The sequence below is a fragment of the Heterocephalus glaber genome, unplaced genomic scaffold (assembly GCF_053883595.1).
Source record: "Heterocephalus glaber isolate CG9 unplaced genomic scaffold, H.glaber_assembly_v1.0 deba00000943, whole genome shotgun sequence".
Taxonomy (NCBI): Eukaryota; Metazoa; Chordata; class Mammalia; order Rodentia; family Bathyergidae; genus Heterocephalus; species Heterocephalus glaber.
Genome location: NW_028258175.1, coordinates 8,939,691 through 8,964,843, shown reverse-complemented (window position 1 = coordinate 8,964,843; position 25,153 = coordinate 8,939,691). Strand labels below are relative to the sequence as shown.

The 25,153-nt window shown below is 40.1% G+C and overlaps 1 protein-coding gene across 16 annotated transcripts in view; it reads right to left on the bottom strand.

The window, feature by feature from the left end:
* The window catches only part of Snx29 (sorting nexin 29), a 543,288-nt gene that overhangs the window by 80,846 nt on the left and 437,289 nt on the right, over positions 1-25,153 (bottom strand). For all 16 annotated transcript variants that reach the window (XM_087208901.1, XM_087208905.1, XM_087208903.1 and 13 more), the window contains one exon: positions 4,653-4,793. In XM_087208901.1, coding sequence (XP_087065027.1) covers positions 4,653-4,793 — 141 coding nt within the window. The remainder of the gene's footprint in view (positions 1-4,652; positions 4,794-25,153) is intronic.

The window sequence follows — 25,153 nt, the reverse complement described above, 5'->3', positions numbered from 1 at the left end:
ATTGTTGGGACCAGACTTTAAGCCAAAAAGACTTGTTTTCTATTACAATCAGGTTTGACCTCAGTATAAATTAGATAATGGGTTTCCATGGCCCAAAAATGGCACTTTCAAGTTTAACTTACTGTGTGATTTACACAACTTCTGTCAAGGCAATGGCAAATGGTCAGAAATCCCCTACATACAAGCCTTTCCTAACTATGCTTTTAACCCTCCCTCTGTCAAACCTGTTCTCCTTCTCAAATAGTCCTAGCCTGAGCCGATCACTCACCCCTCATACCTCCCCCACTTTATAACTCTATTGATAGGAAAAAGTTTTAAAGTTTACTAGATTAGCTATTAAAGTAGTTGTGGAAACAAACTAGGTAGTGTATCCCTTTAAAAACTTGCCTTAGCCCATTGCTTCTGCTGTTTAAAGTAAAGGTTATATAGCTTCTTTGATTTGTAACTCCACTACAGATAACATCCTAACTAAAGAACGAAGTGGGAATCCTTGAACAAACTTGTGAGACATGTGCCTTAACTGTCATGTGTTTAGGACTGTAATCAGTGGCAGAAACCACCTGTGTCTAACCATTAAACAGGAATTGGAACTTTATTTACTTAACAAAGACCACTAGGGATGAGATAATGACAGACAAAAGTATAAAATGTTTATAGTGAACTGGAGACAAAATATTTAAAAAGCTATAAGTAAAAGACATTTTTGATATAAAAGGATTTTATATGTTTGTCTTGTTAGCAGGACAAGACCAAAAGGCCTAGGTACATAAAGAAGGTGTGTGGAAGAGATTTATAAAGGAAATATATATGTTTACTTGTTGGTTTCAAGTTTGTTATAAAAGGTTTACAGGAATAGAGGTTTCATTCCTTCTGATTTTAATTCTACAAGAGATCTCTGGTAATTGACTTACAAAAAGTTTTAAATAGTCTTATTTATAATTATAAACCTAAAATTATAAAAAGATTATAATTCCTCTGGGCTAAATATATTTGAGTGCACTCTAGTTTTAGAAATTGTCTCATATCTTTGTTTTTTGTCCAATCATACAGCTGTTTTGTTTATACATAAAGGTGATTAAGTTCAAGGCATGCTTCCCTTGGTGAACAAAGGAGCGGGCGCATGGAAATATTTTCCAGTCTTTGTTCACTAGGGGGACCTCAACAGTTTTCATCTTACAACAGACTGACCCGATAGTTTTCATAGCCTTATAAAAGACTTACAGGAATAAATATTATTTAAATATATTATTATACTGTTTATATCAATTGTCATCAAAGGGATAAATTCTAAATATGTTATTATGGTGTGCTTACACTGGTCATTTTCAAAGGACTAAATATCCTGTAAAAAACAACAATAACAAGGTTTTATTTTTTCTAGTGTACTAAATGTATTTGTACTTTCTGACTGTACAGGTTTTCTAATATTTGTTTATGATAATAACCTCTTTTTGATTCAGGTATTTGCCTTTTCATACACTCTAGCTATTTATAATAACAGATACATATATGGGCTATTTTCTTTAGATGGTATCCTATTAAAAGATTATTTATTTTTTTTTTTTTAAAGATAATAATTTAGGTAAAAACTTTTGGTGTTTTTAAAAAATGAGTACGTTTAACAATGGCTATTTTATATCAAGATGGACATTTAAATGTGTTACAAAGGTAAAGTCATCATAATTGTCATGCTAAAATATTATTTGTGGCTCTTCTTCTGTTAATATTCTACAGGAATTCAACTACTAAAAAACAACCATGACTGATAACAGTAACAGTTCTCTATATTTTAAATTCCAAAATGCTTGCTAGTCAGGGATAACTATAATAGTTAAGTTCATTATTCTTGTTACAATGCTAACGCTATTGACCTTCTCTTCTGGATGTTCAACAACTAAAGTTTGGAGACCAAAACTAAAAGGTAACTGGGCTATGAGGACAGCCAATATTTTGGCCCTGGCCCCTCAAGGTCAACAAAGTTCCAGGACATGAGGGATCCTTCTCTACAGGGTCCTACATCTTTGGTAAGTCACTCAACCTCCTAAACTGGGAGACTGCTGGACACCAGAGGACAATGTACTGTGTGCCAAAGGAGGGTCACCAAGAAAAATATCTCCAGTGCTTTCACTGAAAGCAACTTGGTCAGGCAAGGCCATGACCCATCCAGATGGCTGACACTGACAGAGGAGCAGAGAGGCACTATGCATGGTTCCAAAGTAATGGCCTGGGGAGACTTAACTGACCTTAATAGATAACAAGAGGTTCATATTGATTGACATAGGTCTAGCTTTAACTTGGTCTTAAACACCCAGCAGAAAAAATAATCAAAAGAGGTATAAAACAATGACATAATAATAAAGCTAGACTTCAGAAAAATTAAGACATAGCCCACCCATTAAAATCTTTTGGTTCACGCATGACACAGCCATTTCAAAAAGACAAAACTTTGGGTACTAAATAGAAGCAAAAATCATTAATTAGCTACAAGTGTGTACAGATTCTTTTCAAAAAAATTAAAAGAAATTCTTTACAGGTACCCAATCCTAGAAACCACTGGTCTCCAGATCTCTCCTTTTAGATAAGTGTTTTTCTGATTCTGTAATAACTAATTAACTATTGTGTAGTGATCAAAAAAAAAAAAAAACCATAAAGTAACAGTATTGGGAAAAAATCACCTGCTTGTCAGCCACAGTCAGGATAAGTTCTATACCAAGCAGCTACAAGATTTACTCCTTTTAAAATAATGTACATCCTTGTTCTCTGTTTATGATGCCTCTTCTCATTGTGCTCATATTTCCTGGATACTTACCCGTGTCTAAAAAGATCAAGCCTTTTATGTTACACTTGATCGCCTCAAGTTGGCCAGGGTCCTTGTGGAGGTTATCAGTTCTCTTTATTTTTAAATATATCTAGGAGGCTTCCAAAAACTGAGAGATACAGGAATCAAACTGTCCTGGCCTTGAATTTAAAGGAGACGTCAGGTTCATAGTAACACTACACTCATCGGTAGGTTGGCCTCCAAAAGACATTTGCTCAGTTACATACACCTTTTATATTCCCCCCCCCAAAAAAAAAGGATTCTAAAGATTATATAAATTGTGTTTATCACTTTTCCACTCATTCTCTAAGAGCAAGGACATGACACAGGGGCCCTTAGATCAGGAGCTATGATCTCTTCCGTAACAGTCTCTTACTTCTATAACAAATGAGCCCCTAAACATCCAGCTGTCTCTGTAAAACCTATGTAAATAATAAATAAAAAATTACATGTCAAATGAAAAAAATTAAAACTCAATGGGCCAGATAGATACGCCCCCCCCCAAGGTACTAATCAATGGTGGGGTACGTTTGGTTCCTGGAGCTCATGGCTCCCCTGGCTATTACTACTCTTGGGACCCCTCAGTATTATCTGTTTAATTCTCTGTTTTGGACTGTGCCTGGTTCGCTGTTTTCAAAATTTCTCGCAGGAATGATTGAGGGCATTCACCAGCCAGACAGTCACGGAGTTCATCATGGCAGGGTACCAGCCAGTACGGCAAAAGGAGGAGGTCCCCACTTGCTACGGGCCTCATCAGATCCAGGTCTAGCCCCGATCTTCACCCCTTGTCAGCAGGAAGCAGCTCCAGAAGAAGAGACCTTCGCCCAACTATCATAAAACAAAAGCCTGGAATGATAGGTCTCCCACCACCTCAGCAGCTATCATGTATAGTAGCTGCCCTCTTCCTATGGTGCCTTGCCCCCTCCCCTGTGTGACCTCATGCCAAGATGGCTGCTCCCACCAAAGAATAAACCCTTCTTCCCAGCATGCCCCTGTTCCCGCCTAGAAAGTAACCTAATACTCGCTCACCTCCTACCACCTAGTGACATCACTGGCTCCTCCATTCCCTAGTCACTACCTCACTCAACCCCACCTCAGCCCCTACAAACCCCACCCCAGTCTCTATAAAAGACTCTCCCTGCCCCGGCCATATTGCTTTTGTCTCTCCTTTGTTCAGAGACAGCCCGGCACATCTATTCCCCTAATAAAGGCTTGTTGTGGCCTGGTCTGGTCTTGATCTTCGGCACTTTTACCTGACAGAGGGGACTGCTAGGAAGCACAAAGCAATATAGATTGTATATGTGTGTCAAAGATGTGTAAGACTCACTTTGTTACACTTATGAATGAATCCGACTTATGAACGTTCTGCTGGAACAGAATTCATTTGTAAGTCAGGGACTTACTGTACTTCACAAAGTCAAAAATATGTGCTTTCTAGCCAGGCACGGTGGCACACGCATGTAATCTTAGCTCTCAGGAAACTGAGGCAGAAGGATCACTTCAAGTTTGAGGCCAGCCTGGGGTACAAAGCAAGCCCATAGTGAGCTCAAGGTGAGCCTGAACTACATAGTGAGACTCTTGTCTCAAAAAAAAAAAATTACTTTCCCGGCTTTCTGGTCCTTTAAAGAAAAAGCTGACCGACTCTTGTCCCAGAGAAACTCACAAACAAGAATAGTGGTAATATCTTCAGGTGATGAAATTGTGGATGACTATTTCCTTTTTCTATTTTTTGGCCAATTTTTCTTTAGAGTGCTACTTTAAAATAACAGATGCAAGAAGAAGAAATGATCTGCCTGAGTACAGGCTGTGGCTGGAAGGCAGTGCAGGGTGGTACCTTATTTCCGATAGCCTTTTTGGGTGGGAAGTTGTAGGCCCGCACTTGAGGGTACTTGTTTTGCAGCTTGTGGTGCAAACCCCGGAACTCCGTGTACCGCCGATACACGTTCCACTCGTCATCTTTTATCCGAATATAAACCTGTTGGGAACAAGAAAAAGAAAGGCAATGTAAGCTTCTCCTAAAGCCCTCGTCACAAAGGGCTAGGATTTCAGGACACTGGTAGAGCAGGGCCAAGTTGGTCTCACACACCACTGGATCCCACATGCCTGGCATGGAACAGGAGCTCAATGGTACTGACTGAACAAATGGGCACATGAGAGACCCGGGCAGGCGGGTGACCAGAATGACACCCTGCATTATCATTTCCTCAAGCTGAGCAGAGACTGATGGCCAGTTAATAGCAGAGATCTATTTCCATACTGTTGTCACATGCCCATTGTTGTATTAACAGGTTGTTGGTGAGGCGCTATTCCCTCTCTCTGCCGCCTGCCTCTGCCCAATGCAGCTGAGAACACACCCCACCTTGCCTCCCAAGGTGAGAGGGGGAACATCCAGGTCAAGTGGCCTCGAGCCAGGGATCACACAGAACACCACAGGGGCAGGGCAGAATTCAGTTTGGGAAATGAGGAAAGGGGCTGAATCGAGATCTACCCAGTAGAACAGGCTCACATCCAGATGGGATAAGCACAGTGGGGGATAAAGCCTCTTTATTTTAACCAAGCTGTAACTCTCGAGAAAACACTTTGCGGGTACAAAATGTGAGGGACTTTTACACTTGATCTTAGCCAAAAGGCCGAGAAGCGATGTGAGGGATTTTTCATGGACCCTAGCACCTCTGGGTTCACACAGCAATCTGGTCACAGGGGAAAACAGAGAAGTGGGAAAGAGATCAATGCATTTTTTAAAAATACATGCAAGAACAGCCCAGAGAGTAAAATCCCCTGTGATAATGGCTATTGTAATTTACAATCAGTGAGTTTCAATACCTATCTAAAAGGCCCTTTAACCACAAAAACAGACCTCTCTAATGTGCAAGATAAATTCTGCCTCTACATGAAAACCACCCATCTTCCCCAAATATAAAGACAGTGGTAAGAACCTTTCACAATATCCCTGTGAACAAGAAGGGAGAAAGGCTTATACCAAAGAACTTCAATTAATGGACAGAAGTTTCCAGCAGAGGTAGGTGGAAAAACAGAAGCCCTACCAAGTTTACAGGCGCCCCCGAGCTAAGAGGGACAGTAAACACAGGGGACAATAAACATCAAGCAATCCAAACTGGCTGGAGGGCTCAATCTCATCCAGTATGATGGAATTCGGAGATCAATGTCATACCTTTTCAAGACAGGAGAATACAGCATAAGAGTGGTGGCCTGTGGAATAGGCTTAAGGGTTTTAGTAAACTTAGTCTAAGTAAACAATGTGTGCCACCACGGAAAGCTCACGAAATTGCAGGCATCATTAGAAGGCACAGAATGAACTCTCGATAATTTGGCTCCATTCTAAATTGACCAGACCAACTTAGTTTGACTTTGGATGCTGACTATTAAAAGATGAATGGAAATATGTCCAGAAAGGCTCAGCTCACTTGCTACATGAAGTGTGGCCCATGACCCACCAGCATTAGCATCATGTGGGAAGATACTGGAAGCTGAGAATCTTAGGCTCAACTCCAGATGTACTGATTCAGAACCTGCATTTCTACAAGAAATTCCAGTGGCTCATTCACACTTTATTCTAGGCCCTAGGAGATGTTTTGCAAATTATCAGAATAATATAGATCAAAAATGCTGAGGGATGATACACCTGAGAAAGGTGAAGGGGCAGAGATCTTTCGATTCCTGGAAAGGCTGTACTTAGAAGTAAGAAGGACCAGGGCCTGGGATTTAGCTCAGCGGTTTCGCCGCCTGCTGTGCAAGCGCAAGGACCCGAGTTCAATTGCTGGTACCAGAAAAAAAAAGAAAAAGAAAGAAGGACCAACATGACATGTGCCGGGTGGTTTCAGGTAACAGACCTCCAGCAGGCGGATGGTGGAAGGCCAGTTTCAGAGGGGAAAAGCTTTAGCAGGTAAAGCTGCCCAAAGGCATGTACTGTGTCTTGAGATGTTTCTTGGTGCTAAGTGTCCAAACAATGGTAGATGAGGACTGATAGCACAAACATGCCGGGATCTGATTTACAATAATGAAGCATTTATTAAACCCCAAAGCATCTGGAGGGGTTGGCTGGCTGTGGACATCTGAACGTCAGACTTTCACAATCTCCATAGTCTGGGTTACACGTGAGAAATCAGTTTGCAAGTAAACCCAGCAGCGCTTGGAGGAATTTAAAATACCGCTCTTGAGCGACAGCAAGTGCCAGTCACCCACCCAATAACCATTTTCCTCCAAAACTGCTGGGGTAGCAATGTGTTCATCCAAAAAATCCAAACAAGAAAACAGAATTTTTAACCTGAGTTTTCCTGTCTCCTTTGCAGATAAGATTGGCTAATGAGATATGAGCAAAAATCACTGGGGCCTACTAAGTTTTCTAAGAAATTTCTTCAGAGAGAACTTGACTTAACTAGCAAGTACCCTTTTGCTCTTTTTCTCTCTCAAACATAGAGATGATGACAAGAGCCTCAACCAGCTATCTTGTGATTATAAGATAATCCTGTGAATAAAAGAAGACAGAAGGACTCTGGGTTTCTGATGAGCATCATATACCAATTATTAGATTAATTACTCAAGATTCTTTTAGAACAAAAGACAAATAGTCATCTGTCGTTCATGCCACCGTTTTAGGATCTTTGCACTAGCAGGTGATCCAATACATTTTAAACAGAGCATACGTGCTTGTGGTATATTTTTACAGATGTCCAAACACTCCTTGGAGAGTCACAAGTATTATAACTTGTCTCATCTGGGCCAAGGATGTAGTTCAGTGGTGCTGCACCTGCCTGGCAAGTACAAGGTCCTGAGTTTGACCCCCAATACCTGACGGGGACTCCCAAAAACTATGATAATAACTTGTCTTATCATGCATGGCAGTTATTATTCTACATGAGGGTAAGCAAACTGACTTATGGGCTAAGTTTGGCCACAACATTTTGTTCACCTATTGTTCACAGCAACTTTTGTAATACAATGACAGTTAAGCAGCTGCTACAGAGATGTGAAAAGCTGAAAGTATTTCCCTAACAAGTTGGAGAACCTCTGGCCTAGAGCATCAAGAAGTCCTTAACGTTATTTTTTCCACCAATATATCCAAGATCCAGAGTGGAGAGGGGCATCCCCAATGAGCTGCATTAACCATTGGAGGCCTCGGAAGCCACAGTGTGCCAAAGCTTCCCTGGTGATTCTGATGAGTGGGCCCCGTGGGGATCACTGACATAAATCACAGAGTTGAGAGTCAGCCAGAAAAGGCATGCCACCTCTCCAGCCAGTCACTTCATCATCTGTGCAATGGAGCTGAGATCAGCAGCTCCCACCCAAGGTCATATGAAAAGCATCCAGGTCTATAAGTAAGGCAGCTATGCCAGGCATCTCACAGACACCACAAAGACTAAGGAGAATTTGATTTGGGGAGTAACAGAGGGGACTAAGGTCAATATCTGGACTCTCAGCCCAGCTGAACAAGTCATGTCTGGATGGGACAAGCACATCTAGCACGTGCCATCGGTTTGTTTTAGCCAAGTTGTGACTCTGAGTATAAGATACGAACACTGTTTCCTGGGTCTCTTACAGACCCTGACACCTTCCAGGGACACAGAGCAGCTACTCTGAAGGGAAACTAGAGGGTGGGAGGGAGATCAATGCCTTAAAAACATCAGGCTAGTTAAGAACAGCTGAGAGGGTAAAGTCTCCATGGATAAATGACTACTGTAATTTGCAATCAGTGAATGCCAATATACTGTGTATATTAAAGCCTCTTTAACATAACAATAAAACAGGTATCTCTAATGTAAATAACAAATTCTGACTCTAAACTTTCTGCATCATGTATTCAAGATCCCATTGTTTTCACTCCCTAGAAGCCTGAGCACCCAGGTTGAATTTTTCATGTTTAGGTCAATGACTCCCAAATCTTTACTTCCAGTCTGTACCTCTGACATGAACTCCAAACTCAGACTTGATTCCCCAGAGGCACCTAAAACTCCTCATGTCTAAATCTGCAGCAGGGATTTGTCTGTACGTTTGCTTCTCCTGGGACCTCGTTCCACCACAGAATGGAAGCTCCAGTTCCCTAAGCCACAAATCTGGGTGTTAATTTGACCAGTCCTATTCTTTACTACCCTACACCCCGCATACACATCCAATGGGTGAACCACAGGACCTGCCAGCTCGACCTCCAAATCCACCGGAGCCATCTCCACTCTGGGTCACTACATCCAACCTCTCTGGCTGTTCTTCTGGCCACCTGTGTTGTCCGCTGGGTCCTCGTGGACCCCCACCTCAGTCAAACCCCTGAAGGACTTTGGGACAGGATCACTTTGCCTGCATTTTCTGTAAGATACTTTCATTTCTTAAATTCTTCAAATATCTTTGAAACCAGAAAGATGACAATTTGCTGCATTTCTTTAAAACATTCTATAAAATATTCAGATCAGAGCAACTCTTCTAGAGATGGTATTCCCTGACCTTCCAAATTCCTCCTCATTGTATCCCCACCATGGAGATAAAAGATATTCAAGAACTCGGAACTTCCCAAAGCTAAGATTAGAAAGCACCTCAAGGAACAGGGCTAGTGTGACAATCCCCACTCCATCCCATATTCTTCACCTTGAGAAAGGTGCCCAAGGCTGGGTTCAAGAGAGGAGTGGCTGGGGCGAAGCCACCTGGCCTAAGGATATGAGTAAACAGCCATGGAGAGGGCCCACTACTGGCACGATGACCAGGGTGAGGAGGGGAGCGAAGTCCCTGCTGTGGAGAGGAGGGATCTGGTATGGTAACAACATGACCAGTAAGGAGATGCAACATGTGCGTAAAGAGCACAATTCTCATTTATACTTCTCCCTTCCAATTTAATTGAGTGCTATTATCTAACAGTCCATCCTCAACAACAATGCTTTTAGCATCCAAAACTGGGAAACTTACATTGTAGATTAAGTTGTCCTTGAACTATACTTAATCAAATCATGGGCTTATTTCACTGAAGAATTGAAAGAGCGTAAGCTCAAAACTGACAGTTATTTTTATTTAAAGGGTTCCTTCCAAATTAAGTTTGATTGTCCCCAATTCCCTCAGCTTGAGCCATAAAGATAATAACTCCTTGGAGAAATAAAAAGAGTCAATCTCTCCTGATACAACCAAGCTCCCTTTTAAAACAAGCAATAAAAAGCCACTTCAAGTCTAATCTCCTTGACTCAGCAAAAGAAAAACAAAATTAGAGGGTAATATCTGCAATCAGGAGTCAGGGCAAACCCTCTGTGCTCTGGTTTAAAAGAGGAGGTTCAGATTTTGAACCGTGTTTCTTCTCCATTGGGAAGGATGGCCCACAATGCCATGTAATAATATGAGGAAGTAGAGGGAAGTTAAAGGGTGGAGAAGAACCTCAGTTCACTAATGAACAGGATCAAGAACAAACAAGACCTCAGAGAAATGCTTTCACTGAAAAGATTAAGAACTTTTGTGGAGGAGATTCCATCATGGCAGATGTGATGAGAAATGCAGGTACCAAGAAACCGGGAAGCCAAAGAAACACAGACACAGAAAGGCAACCTAAAGGAAAAATCCACCTGATCACATCCAATTCCAGAAAGAGAAGCTGGGCTGCCCCTGGATCATGGCGCCCCTTGAACCCCAGGTCCAGCAAACATGCCATGTTGGGAGAAGATTTAACATGCTGAGAGAGGAAGCCAGTACTTCAGGGGCAACCAGGCTGCAGGGGTCAACTCCTAACCTTCCTACCCTCCTGCCAAGGAAAAGGAACCCAGAAAACGAGATATTTGCAAGGCACCAGAGAAACTGAAAGCCAGTGAACTGTAACTGAGATACAACTAGTGGGCTCATTCGAAAACTGAATATAAGAGCAAGGTCCTGTTCAGAGACCAGATTTGAGTGCAGAGAAAGCCATGGCTTAAGATGGCATGAGAGTAGGCAGTGGCTATGGATGGCGAAAAGTAACTGAAATGGCCCTGAAATAGGCATTCACTCATGTTCCCCCAAACACTGGCAGTGCCGTGCCTGTGGAATAGCCTGCCTGCTGCCCCCACCCAATGTTCAGCACCTGCTGTGAGCCCTAAGGCCCCACCCAGTTCAAGGACTGAATAGTGATACAGAGTGGAGAGTGGAGAGCTAGGTATCAGGCAAAGAGCAGAGGGCATGCTGCTGGGTGCTTACCCAGAGCTCTCTAGAAAGAGAACATGGAAGGAGCTGCAGGTTTATAGCACAGGGAGGAGCGAAGAGATGGAGAAGGCACCCGAAGAAATCAGCAAAGGGTGAGTGCTGTCCTTGCCCCACTGTCCCCTGCCTCTTTCCACTTAACTGAAGGAGTCCAATCACAAAACAAAGCCAAAGACCTCCAGTCAGCCATGCCTACAGAAGTGAAACTGGAGTTAAGCAGAAGGCAGCCTACAACAGGGAGGTAGGCACAGCAGCGTATCTAGAGCTCCAAGCCCCTTCACTCATAGGCAGGCCAACTGGACAAATCTTAGGAGGGCACCAACTTACTGATTTGCAGGACTGGGGTGTGGACTGACAAAAGTGAGAAGAAAAAGCATCTTCTGGACACAGAGATGCTTTGTGGAACGCAGAGGTGTAGAAAAGATTTGGATCCAGAAATCTGCCCAGACCCACCATACAAGTCAAAGCCTCTCCACTTGTGAATACAAGGGGAAGAGCTCACTGGCTGAATTCAGACTGCAGTATAAATACGACTATGAGGATGATTTAATTTTGTGTCTAATAACTTCCTTTTTCTTTTTTGGTGGTGGTTGTTGGGTTATATTTTCTTCTTATTCCTTTATCTTCCTTCTTTTCCTTTCCTCCTTTCATCTAACATATACATGGGAAGTGTCTGTACATGGGGAAAAGCGAGTGAGAACTAACCAGTATTTTATTTTTTGAATTTTTTTCCCATTGAGTTTATTGGTACATTTAGGTATAAAATACAGTTACATTCATCATGGGGATCTTGTACCTTTACATGAGTATCTTGGCTCTTATTTTTTTCCCCTTCCCCTGCCCTCCCTTCACCCTCTCCACCCTTCTCTATTTGCAAAGACTTTGTTTCCACTTTTTTCCTATTTCATAATTTTTCTTTTCCCTTCTTTCCTTTCCCCTACCCCTCCCACTTCCCCTACTCTGTTAGACCTTTTTTTTCCTATTACACAATATCAATTATACATTTTTAAAATTATAATATCAAGATCTAGAAGACATTACCACAGATTTTATAGAATTTAAAAGGATATAGAAAGTGTATTACAAAAATCTTCTTTGAAATAAATTTGACAACTCCTAAGAAGTACCTTGGAAGACAAATTAATGAAACTGACTCTGGAGAAAATATAAAATTTGAATAGCACCTATTAAAGAACGAATATTCCTAGCTTGAAAACCTACCTATATGACAACAACAGGCTCAGATACATTTTAACTGATAAATTATATCAAACATTTAAAGCAGAAAAAAGAAGGAACACTTCTCCCCTCATTTTAGGAAATCAACATTGTGATAATACTAAAACTGGATAAAGATAATAGAAGAAAAAAGTATGCACATAGATAGAAATTTGCTTAACAAAACAAACTATTAGAAGTCAGGTCTGGCAGGATGTAGAAAGTGGTTTTTTTATAGGGATGGCAGTATTGGTTCAGTATTGGAAGATCCACCCCCAAAAGTCATTATTTTAACAGAGGAAAGGAAAAAGCCATATGGTCCTGTCACTAGTTGGAGAAAAAGTATTGGACTAAATTCTATATAGCTGTTCATGGTAAAAGCTATCAAGAGACTAGAAGTAGAACAGAACCTCCTCAACAGATCAAAGACATGTACTCCATACTTCCAGCAAGAACGCCTTACATGAATGGAGAAGATACAATGTTTTCTCCCTAAGGTGGGGAACAAGGGCAGATATGCCTATTCTTCATCTGTCCATTAAACTTTGAAACATAGGCCCAAACTAAAATAGTATGGCAATAAAAAGACATAATTAGCATACGACTGGCAAGGTAGAAGTAAAATCTTTATATGTAGGTGAAATGATCATCTACAGAGAAAATACTAAGAAATCTCTAGGCGCCCTGAGAACTTGTATTTGAATTTATCAGGATTAGAAAACACAAGGTATATATAAAAATTCAGATCTATGTATACTTGTTATAAATGAAGAACTGGATATTGCAATTTAAAAGTTATGTAGGAGTACAAAGGACCTAGAACAATAAAAAGACAAAAACAAACAAACAAACCAGTGTTGGAGGACATTTAGTACCTAATTTTAAGACTTCCTCTAAAGCTAAAGTAGTCAAGGCAGTGTTGGTATAAGGAAAGACATATAGATCATTAGAATAAAACAGAGAATCTAGAAATACCACCACACATATATGGTCCACTGAGTTTTGAAAGATTATTTAACATTAACATTTTATAGAACATAAACTCAATTCAAGAGCAGAGGAATATAGTCTTTCAGCAAATGGCACTAGGACACCTGGTATCCATATATAAAAAGTTAACCTCAACCCTTTATTTCCATAAATAAAAATAACTTGAAAGGATCTATGAACCTAAATATGAAAGACTAAAAGTATAAAACTTTAAGAAGAAATTATAAGGGAAAATGTTTATGAATTTAGGGTAGGCAAGAATTTCCTAGGCTATAAAAAACATGATGCATAAAAGAAAAAAACTGATAAATGAGATTCCATCTAAATTTAGAATTTTAAATGACATCATTAAGAAAATGAAGACACCCTACCTAGGTCCCCAGTCGCGCGGAACACATGCCGAATCAGCCCCCTGCAGACAGGCAGGTCTGTGCACGCCCTGCTGACGTCCTGAGTAGCGCGGAAGACGCCGAATCACCCCGCTGCAGACAGGCAGGTCTGCCCATGCCCTACCGAGGTCCTGAGTCGCACAGAACTCGCCGAATCAGCCCGCTGCAGACAGGCAGGTCTGTGCATGCCCTACCAAGGTCCTCAGTCACGCGGAAGACGCCGAATCACCCCGCTGCAGACAGGCAGCTACCTGATTCCACACTACAAAGACACAGAGGACACCAGACCACCAGACCAAGGTACTGAGTCCCACTGTTCCCGACCCAGAGGGAGGGGCTTCTGAGCCACCATCCCACTGCTCCTGGTCCAGAGGAAGGGGTTTCCCGGCCACCATCCCTCCGGCTGCTCCCAGCCCACAGGAAAGGGCTTTTGGGTCACCATCCCTACCTCTGCTCCTGGCTCCTGTCCCACCTCACCCAGCTCAGAGGAGGTAATCCGTGCAGGCACTAACAGGCCCCAGCCCCAGTCGAAATGAGAGAACACGTAAATAAGTCTCAAAACCAGACTTCCAGATCACCTACAGCAACCCCAAAGGGAAATGAGATGGAACACTCTGATACTCAACCACCTGGACCCAATGAACTGGCAACAAAAGGGGATCTGGAAATAATGAAATCAGAAATAATTTCTCAGATAACAGGAGAAATTGTGCCCCTAGTGCAAGACATGATTAATAAATCTAGAGAGGAGCTCAGGAACATGATGGAATCCCAACATAAGAAACAAATGGAATCCATAAAACAGATGCAAATAGATTTCCAGGACATGAAAAACTCCACTGAAAGTCTACGCAGCAGAATGAGCCAATGTGAGGACAGAATTTCTGATATAGAAGATAAGATTGCAATTAGTGACCAGGAAAAGAAAAATTGCTTCAAAATTATAAGGGAACATGAGAAATCAATCCAGCAGCTGCTAGATGATGCAAAAAAGAATAACATAAGACTGATTGGGCTCAATGAAGAAACAAGAGAGAGTGCAGATGACATAAAAAAATCTCTTCACAGAAATAATGGCAGAAAACTTCCCAAGGAGGGGAAAAGATAATACAGATAAGTGAGGCAGATAGGACTCCAACTAGCCTTGATCAAAAAAAATCTACACATAGGTATATAATTGTTAAGATTCCAGAAACACAACAGAAGAACAAAGTTCTCCAAGCAGTCAGAGAAAAGAAACAAATCACATACAAAGGAAAGCCCATCAGAATCACAGCAGACTTCTCAACACAAGCCATCAAGGCAAGAAGAGCTTGGAGTGACATATTCCAAGCCCTAAAAGAAAACAGCCTCCAACCCAGATTGATGAACCCTGCAAAACTATCTTTCAAAATGGATGGAAAAATAAGATACTTTCATGACAAAGAGCACCTTACGAACTTCATGAATATCAAACCAGCACTCCAAAGAATTATACACAATATCCTAGGAACAGACATAGAGGATCACAACCCCAGGAAGCAAAGCAGAATGAACCCATCTGGCATGACAAGAGATTAAATGTAAAGAGGGAGAACCCAACAAAAAGAAAAAGTCATGGCAATGATAAGTCAATACGTTTCAGTTATAATCATCATCCTTAATGGTCTCAATTCACCAATCAAAAGAAATAGACTGGCAGAATGGGTCAAGAAGCAAAATCCAACAATATGTTGCATACAAGAAACACACTTAATTCAAAAGGAAACTCATAGACTGAAAGTTAAAGGGTGGAAAACAATACTCCATGTGATGGGAACCCGAAAAAAAGCAGGAGTAGCTATCCTCTTGGCAGATCAAGTAGATTTCAAACCAACACTGATTAAGAGAGACGAAGAAGGACACTACATCCTTGTAAAGGGAAGAATCCAAGAGGAAGAGATGACAATCATAAATATCTATGCACCAAACACTAGTGCACCCAACTATATAAAACAAATACTAATGGAAATGAAAAGTCATATATGCACTAACACAATTGTAGTGGGGGCACCTCAACACCCCACTGTCACAAATAGATAGATCAACTAGACTAAAAATAAGTAATGAAATACTAGAACTCAATCGAACTCTTGAACAAATGAACTTAACAGATGTTTACAGAGTGTTCCACCCCACAAAATCAGAATACACATTCTTCTCAGCTCCACATGGGTCATTCTCAAAAATAGACCACATACTCACACACAGAACATGTTTAAGTAAGTGCAAAGGAATTGAAGTTATCCCCTGTATATTATCAGACCATAGTGCGATGAAATGGGAGATCCATAGCAAAAGAAACTCAAAAAATTTCATAAACACGTGGAAATTGAACAACACACTTCTGAATAACCAATGGGTCACAGAGGAAATTAAAGAAGAAATCAGACAGTTCCTTCAATTAAATGACAATGACAATACAACATATCAGAATCTATGGGACACAATGAAAGCAGTCTTATGAAGGAAATTCATAGCAGTGAATACACATATTAGGAAAACAGAACAAGCCCAATTAAACAACCTGATGCTGAACCTCAAGCTTCTAGTAAAAGAAGAGCAGGACAACCCCAAAGCTCATACAAGGGAGGAAATTATAAAGATCAGAGGAGAAATCAATGCAATGGAGACTAAGAGAACAATACAAAAAAATCAATGAAGCCAAGAGTTGGTTCTTCAAAATAATCAACAAAATTGACAAAACTTTAGACAACCTTGTCAGAAAAAGAAAAGAAAATGCCAAAATCCATGCAATTAGGAATGAAAAGGGTGAAATTACAACAGACCCAGCAGAAATCCAGAGGATCATCAATACCTACTTCCAGAACCTATATGCCAATAAGATGGACAACACAGAAGAAATGGACAGATTCCTAGATACATATGAATTACCAAAGTTGAACGAAGAAGACCTAAAAATTCTGAACAACCCAATATCAACCAATGAAATTGAAAATGTAATTAAAAACTTATCAACTAAGAAAAGCCCGGGCCCTAATGGCTTCACTGCTGAATTCTACAAGACATTTAGAGAGGAACTGCTGCCATTACTGTTTAAACTCTTCAATGAAATTGAAAGGGAAGCAATACTCCCAAATTCATTCCTGGAAGGAAGCATCACCTTGATCCCCAAAGCAGAGAAAGACCCAACTGAAAAAGAGAACTATAGGCCAATCTCACTAATGAACAGTTTATTTCTTTTGATTGGTGAATTGAGACCATTAACATTGATGGTTATAACTCATACATATTTACTTTATCATTGTCATGACTTTTTCTGTTTGTTGGATTCTCCCCCCCTGCATTTAATTTCTTGCGATGCCCGATGGATCAATTCTGCTGGGTTTGCTGGGGTTGTGATCCTTGTTGTCTTTTCCTAAGATGTTGTCTAAAATTTTTTGGAGTGCTGGTTTAGTATTCATGAAGTTCCTAAGGTGGTCTTTGTCATGAAAGTATCTATCTTATTTCTGTATCAATTTTGAAAGATAATTTTGCAGGGTACATTAATCTGGGTTGGAGGCTGTTTTCCTTTAGGGCTTGAAATACATCACTCCAAGCTCTTCTTGCCTTGAGGGTTTGCATTGGGAAGTCTGCTATGATTCTGTTGGGCTTTCCTTTGTATGTGATTTGTTTCTTTTCTCTCACTGCTTGTAGAATTTTGTTCTTCTGTTGGGTTTCTGGAATCTTAACAATTATATGCCTATGTGTAGATTTTTTTTGATCAAGGTTAGTTGGAGCCCTATCTGCCTCACTTATCTGTATGTCAAGTTCTTTTCCTCTGCTTGGGAAGTTTTCTGCCATCACTTCTGTGAAGGTTTTTTTTATGTCATTTGCACTCTCTCCTGTTTCTTCACTGACTCCAATCAGTCTTATGTTACTCTTCTTTGCATCATCTAGCAGCTGCTGGATCGATTTCTTGTGGTCCCTTACAATTTTGAAGCAATTTTTCTTTTCCTGGTCACTAATTGCAATCTTATCTTCTATATCTGAAATTCTGTCCTCACATAGGCTCATTCTGCTGCATAGACTTTCAATGGAGTTTTTAATCTCCTGGAAATCTGTTTGCATCTGTTTTATGGATTCCATTTATTTCCTATGTTGGGATTCCATCATGTTCCTGAGCTCCTCTCTAATCATGTCTTAATCATGTCTTGCACTATGAGCACAATCTCTGCTGTTATCTAAGAAATTATTTCTGATTTAATTTTTTCCAGATCCTCTTTTGTTGCCAGTTAGGGAGTCCAGGTTGTTGAGTATCAGAGTGTTTGATCTTGTTTCCCTTTGGGGTTGCTGTAGGTGATCTGGAAGTCTGGTTTTGAGACTTGTTTACCTGTCTTCTCATTTCGATGGGGGTTTGGGGGGGTGCTGCTGGCGCCCATGTGGCTCACCTCCTCTGTGCTTGCGGGGGTGATATGGTGGCCCGGAAGCCTCCTCTTGTGCGCTGGGTGCAGGTCACCTCCTCTGTGCTTGCGGGCTAGCCAGTATTTTAAACAGTACCTCTCATGGACAAGTTAGGGTATTCTTCACTAAAACTGTGTATAGAGAATTCAAACACAAGCTAACAGCACATTAATGTGTCCCAATGTTGTATGTTCCTTCAATCTCCAATTACACTCCCCTCCCTCCAGTTCCTTCTCCTACTCCTACAAATAAATCTCTCAAACGTCTTCTCCACCAGGCTTCTATACTAGTTAGAAAAAATAGTATCAATAAAGTTTGATCTCAACTCTTTCTTTCATTTGTTATCTCTTCTTTCTGATCTACCTTTCACTTTTCTCTTTCCTTTCTCTACTCCCAGCCACCATATCCCAGCCTGTCAGTACTAGTATACCATAGTCTTTATGGATCATTGAAAAAAGGGTAAAATTGTTAAAAACAAAAACAAAACACCAAGTTTAATGTACACGATTGATACATGGTTGGGTCTGCTGGTGTTGATGTAACCAGTAGGAATTTTCTCCTTGCAACACATTGACCCTATTAAGCTGAGCAGGCTGAAAATCTATGTAAGTACCAGAACACAATCAAAGCCAAGGTTACATTACCAGGAAGCAGATACTAACTAAAGAGAGCACCAAACTAGCAACAGAATCTTTCCACTCTAATTCAACCTCAACCTTCAGTACACACACACACACACACACACAAAACATGAGAAAACAAGACAACAAAGTGCCTATAAAAATTCTTAACTCTCCAAAGCTGATCCAAGGGGCACTAATGGGAAGGATCAGTAAGACATTCAGTGAGATCAAAGATGATGTAACTAGGGCCTAGGATTTAGCTCAGTGGTGCAGTTGCCTGCCTTGCAAGTGCAAGGTCCTGAGTTCAATCCCCAGTACCGAAAAAAAAAAAAAAAAAAAAAAGATGATGTAACTAAACAGATAATGGACTTGACTGATAAAAGGATCAGAGAACTTAGGATACAAATTAAAGGCCGAGTGAACTAACCAGGACAAGGATATGAATTACCAGGTTAGTTATTAAACAGAAATACAGAATGTAAATTCTTTTGAAAGTATGGGCAATAGAAATGACCAATGTGAAGAGAGAGTGTCACACCTAGAAGACAGGGTTGAAGCAGGAGACTATAAATTCAGACATACCTTAAAAACAACAAGAGATCATGGAATCTGGATCTAATAGCTCCTAGATAACTCAAAAAGTACAAACCTAAGAATAAAATGATTTAAAAAAAAATGTAAGAGTACATAGGGTATAAAAACTCTATAGAAATCATAGGAAAGTTTCCAAGCATATAGAAAGAATTCAACATACAGGTAAATGAGGGATATAGAACCTCAAATAGCCACAATCATAAAAGAACCTCTCCATGTCACATTATAGTTAAAAATCTCAGAAGTCCAACACAAGGACAGAATTTTAAAAGCTGCTAAAGAAAGGAAGCAATTAACTTATAAAAGTAAATGCAAAAGAATTACAGCGCATTTTTCAACACAAACTTTAAAAGACCAAGAGAGCCTTTCATAGTGGAGTGAAGTTTTTTAAGACCTAAAAGAAAACAACTTTCAACCTAGATTAATGGACTTTGCATGATGACACCTTAAGAAATTCATGTACACCAAACTAGCATTATGAAGAGTACTCAGGATATCCTAGCCAGAGATAATAAGGTGAACACAAAGAGCCTAATGGAATGAATATGTAGCAAAAGAGAAAAATAAAGGAATTCACAAAAGAAAAAGAACTTAATAATAGGAATCAGTCAATACCTTTCAGGAATAACTCTCAATGTAAATGGTCCAACTTACCAACTGAAACACACATGTTGGCAGAATGGTTCAAAAAATAAAACCTAACTGTACATCGTATACCAGAGACACATATAGTCCAGAAGGAAGCTCACAGACTAAAAACCAAAGGATGGTAGGGCCAGGGATTTAGCCCAGTGGTTCTGGCGCCTGCCATGCAAGCACAAGGTCCTGAGTTCGATTCCCGGTACCAAAAACAAAAAACCAAAGGATGGAAACAAAATTCCATGCAACAGGGTTATAGTTTGTGTCTAGATGTGTCCCCTCTCCTGTAAAGCCTCAGGCAGTCATAGGTGGGGCTTTTCAGAGGTAGCTGGATCTAGAGTGTGTGACGCTGGGATTGATTCATGGTGCAATACTAGGATCAAGGGCACTAGGATTACGGTGTGAGTGCTACCTGCCCTAAGTAGCCTAGACAAGACATAAGGGATAGAAAGAGCTGTGGTCAGCTCTTGCTTGCTACCTTCTTCCCATCTTGAATTGTTTTTTCCTCTGTGATCCCTTTCTGCCATGCCATCCTGCCTTCAAGCCAGCTGATTATGGACTGAAACCTCTGCAAAATGTGAGCTAAATAAACCTTTCCCCCCTTTAACTTTGGGTGTCAGGATTTTGTCTCAGCAATGAGAAAAGTAACCAAGACAAATGGGAACACAAAAATAAGCAGGAATAGCTATCCTATTTTCAGACAAAGTAGATTTCAAGCCAAAACCAATTAGAAGACACAAAGAAGGTCAATATATTCAACAGGAAGCCAGCAAACAATTCAACAGGAAGAGATTAACAATTGTAAATATATATTTGCTGAACACTAGCACACTCAATATTATTGGATATAAAAGATCAGATAAACATCAGCACAATCATAGTGGGGAACCTCAGTATCCCACTGATATACAAATAAATCACAGGTCATCTACACAAATATCAAAAAAGAAGTATCAGAGTTGAACACCTTCAAAGAAATGGACTTAATAGATATCTACAGGGTGTTTCACCCAAGAAAACAGAATTCACATTTTTCTCCAAAATAGATCACAGAATAGGCAATAAGGCATGATTAAATACAAAAGACCTGAAATAAATTCATGTATATTATCAAATCACAGCACAAACTAGAAATCAGTTGCAAAAAAAAAAAATAGAAAGTATGCAAACATATAGAGTAAATAATATTCTCTTAAATAATCAGTGGGTCATAGAAGAAATCAAGAGAGAAATTAAAACATGCCTAGAATCAAATGAAAATGCCAGTACAACATCCTAGAACCCATGGGACACAATGAAAGTAGTTCTAAAGTAGTTTGTAGCTGTGAATACCCACATTAGAAAAACAGAGTGATCTCAAATAAGTAACCCAATGATGCACCTCAAGGGCCTAGAAAAACAAGAATAATCTAAATCCAAAACTGGTACAAGGAAGGAAATTATAAAGGTCGCAGACGAATTTAACTTAAACTAAACTAAACAGGGGCTGGGGATTTAGCTCAGTGGTTTCGCCACCTGCTGCGCAAGAGCAAGGACCAGAGTTCGTTCCCTGGTACCAAAAATAAATAAACAAATAAAAATAAACAAAACAAACAATGAATCAAAGAGTTGGTTCTTTTAAATGATAAAAATAGATAAACCCTTAGCTAAAAGAAGGAAATAAAAGACCCTCATTAATGCAATCAGAAATGTAAAAGGTGAATCACAATGGATACTGCCAAAATCCAAAGGATTATAAATGACTACTTTGAAAACCTATATTCCAATAAATAGGAGACTCTAGAAAAAGTGAGTATATTCCTAGATGCAATATAAATTACCAAAACTAAATCAAGCAGATTAGGTATAAAACCCTGAACAGTATAACAACAGGCAAGGCAGTAATAAAAAAACCTAACCAACTAAGAAAAGCCCAGGATCCAATGGAGTCATTGCTAAATTTTACATGAACATCAGAAAAAGACTAATGCCAGTACTTCTCAAACTCTTCCACAAAATTAAAAGGGGTAGAACACTGCCAAACTCATTCCTTGAAGACAGCCTTATCCTGATACCAAAACCAGGTAAGTTCTTAACAACAACAACAACAACAACAGAAGGAAGGACAGGAGGAAGGGAGGAGAAAACTCTGGGGCATTTTCTTTAATGAACATAGATACAAAAATCCAAAACAAGATATTTGCAAACAATACAACAAAGCATTAAAAAGATCATACATCATGACCAATTTGGTTTCATGCCAGGGATGCAAGAATGTTTCAACATACATAAATCAATAAACAGTATATCCCATAAACAGAAGGATAAAAAAAAATCACATGATCATCTCAATAAATGTTGAAAAAGCCTTTGACAAAATCCAACCAATCATGATAAAAAAAAAAAACCTTGAAAAAAATTGGTATGGAAAGATCTTACTTTAAAATGATAAAAATCCACTTATGATAAACCCACTGCCAACATCATACTAGATGGGGAAAAACTGAAACCAATCCCTCTAAAATCAGGAACAAGACAGGGGAGTTCACTCTCACCACTCCTGTTCAGTATAGTACTCAAAACCTTAGCAGAACAATTAGGCAAAGGAGGGAACTAAAAGGGCTTGGAATAGAAAAGAAAGAAGTCAAAATATCCTTATTTGCAGACGACAAGATCCTTTTCAAAATGGACCCAAAAAACTATACCAGAAGACTCTTAGAACTAATACATTTAGCAAAGTGGCAGGACACAAAATAATTACACAAAAATCAACAGAGCTCCCATCCAACCGAGAATGAACCCTCTGAGAAAGAAATCAGGAAAACAATATTTACAACAGTCTTGAAAAACATTAAATACCTTGAAATTAACCTATCCAAGAAAATAAAAGACCTCTGTAGTGAAAACCATACTGCTCTCAAAACAAGCATTGAAGAGGACATTAAAAAGAGAGCCTCGGTTCTTCAATAGGCAGAACTAACACTGTCAAATGGCTATATTATCAAAACATGATATATACATTCAACCCAATCCCCATCACAATACCATCAGCTTTTATCGCAGAACTAGAAAAAATAATTCTGAACTTTAGTATGTATGGAAACAGAAGACACCGGAATAGCCAAAGCAATCCTGGGCAACAAAAGCAAGGCAGAAGGAATTACAATCTCAGACTTCAAGTTATACTACAAAGCTACAGTAATAAAAACAGCATGATATTAGCACAATAACAGACATATTGACCAACAGAATAGAATAAAAGGATGTAGAAACAACCCCAAACACCTGGAGCCAGCTGCTATTTGACAAAAGGGCCAATTATATATGTTGTAGAAAGATAGCTTCTTTAACAAATGCTGCTGTAAAAACTGATCATCTATATGTGAAAGAATGAATCTTGATCCATGTCTCACTCTGTACTGAAGTCAAATCAAAATGGATTAAAGACCATATATAGAAAAACAGAAACACTGGAAGAAATACTGGAAGAAAAAAAATGGCATAACTCTTAAAGACATAGGAATAGACAAAGACTTCCTGAACAGAACCCCAATAGCATAAGAAATAATACCAAGGATCAACAAATGGGATTATATTAAATTAAAAAGCCTTGCATACCAAAGGTTAAATTTTATGTGGCCTCTTTTAACATGAGAGACTCGAAATACAAACAATTTAAAGAGCAAAATAAAAAGCCATGGTAAGAAACAGGGGCTCTGTAGAGATGGGAAGAGGATATGTGGAAGGAGGAAGAGGGGAGGATAAGGTGGGGAGCAGTAGGAGTAAAAATGATCAAGATGTGATATATGTAAACACTATGTATTGCAAACATGTACACAAAAAGACAATACCAGGCCCCCCAAAAAATATATTCGTGGAGCTCCCGCTGACTCCCTCTCACCTTTTACTCATCAATACAATTCACTCACAACGCTGAGCACTCATCCCTGTATTACTTTCACCTGTTTTTAAACTTTCTATAAATAAAGAAAATCATCATATGGTGTGTGCTCTACTGGGTCTGGTTTCTTTCCACAGTAGCGCATTTATGAAATGTGTCTGCATTGTACATAACACTCACTTGTTCCTTATCATTGCTGCATAGTATTTCACTGTGTGAATATGCCACACTTCTTTATCTATCATGCTGGGATAGATAAATTGTTGCCATTTGGGTTTATTATGGATAAGGCAGCTATGAATATTCATGTGCATGGCTTCCATACTCATTTCTTTTGGGATCACAAACCTAAATAAGAAAGGAAAAATCATGAAGCTATTAGGAGAAAACAGCAGACTATCTTCATGAACATGAGAGGTAGCCAAGGATTCCGACCGAGGACTCAAAGGGCTACAAGGGAACCTTCTTGGTGTTAGGAATGTCCTGTTTCTCTGTCTGAGCATTGATTACACAGGAACAGACACAGTAAAAATTAACTGACCCTAAGATATGTGTACCTGATATTTGTATTAACCCTAAATTTAAAAGTAAAAACAAAACAAATCCATGCCTTCCCCATTCTCAGGAGAATGGATTCTCACCCTAACTTTTGGAACTAGGGTGTCTAATCTAGACTATGCACAGGGCCAGGATGGTGCCAAAGGCTCTGTGGGTGAGTGTCCACACAGACGTGACCCGCAGTCGGACATCAGCACTGAAAAGGAGGCCGGAGCAGACTTGGGTTCAAATTCCAGCTCCACTTCTTGCTAACCAATTTATCACAGGCAAGTTAACTCACCTCCCTCTTCAAGTCTCAGTTCTCCATTGGGAAAATGAGAGTGGGGCTGGCAGCTATGTCCTGGGAGTAAGGGGAGAACTCACTGATTAGGCTCAGGCCAACATTCTGTATGTGTATTAACACGTCTAACTGCCAAGTGTTGGATGTTTTAAAGGCTGGTACTCATGCGCTTTCTCTCCTGCTCTCTCCCCCTCTCTCTCTCTTTCACATACACACACAGTGGGGAAATAAAGAAGGGGACAGAGAGACAATGAAGATTTAAAAGCTTATTTTAAGTGGGTGGGAGTCCCAGATCTGGTTTAAGGCCCGCCAAGCATAGGCACAGGCTCTTTTGCTCAAAGCACGTGGATCGCAGGCCAAAGTGCATGTTGAGAGGGTATGGCTGATGGCTAATGCAGAGGAAAGGCCTGGCTTTGCACCCAAGCCAGCCCCTTCCTGGCTGTGACGCTGGGGATGGTACCCCGGGGGGAGACGCATCTTCTTCATCTGTAGTCCGGGGATGAGGCCAGTCTCCCTGGGTGAGGTGATAATCCTCGCCTATGCCTGGTAGGCAGTAAGCAATGCGAGTTGTTAATATGGCAACCC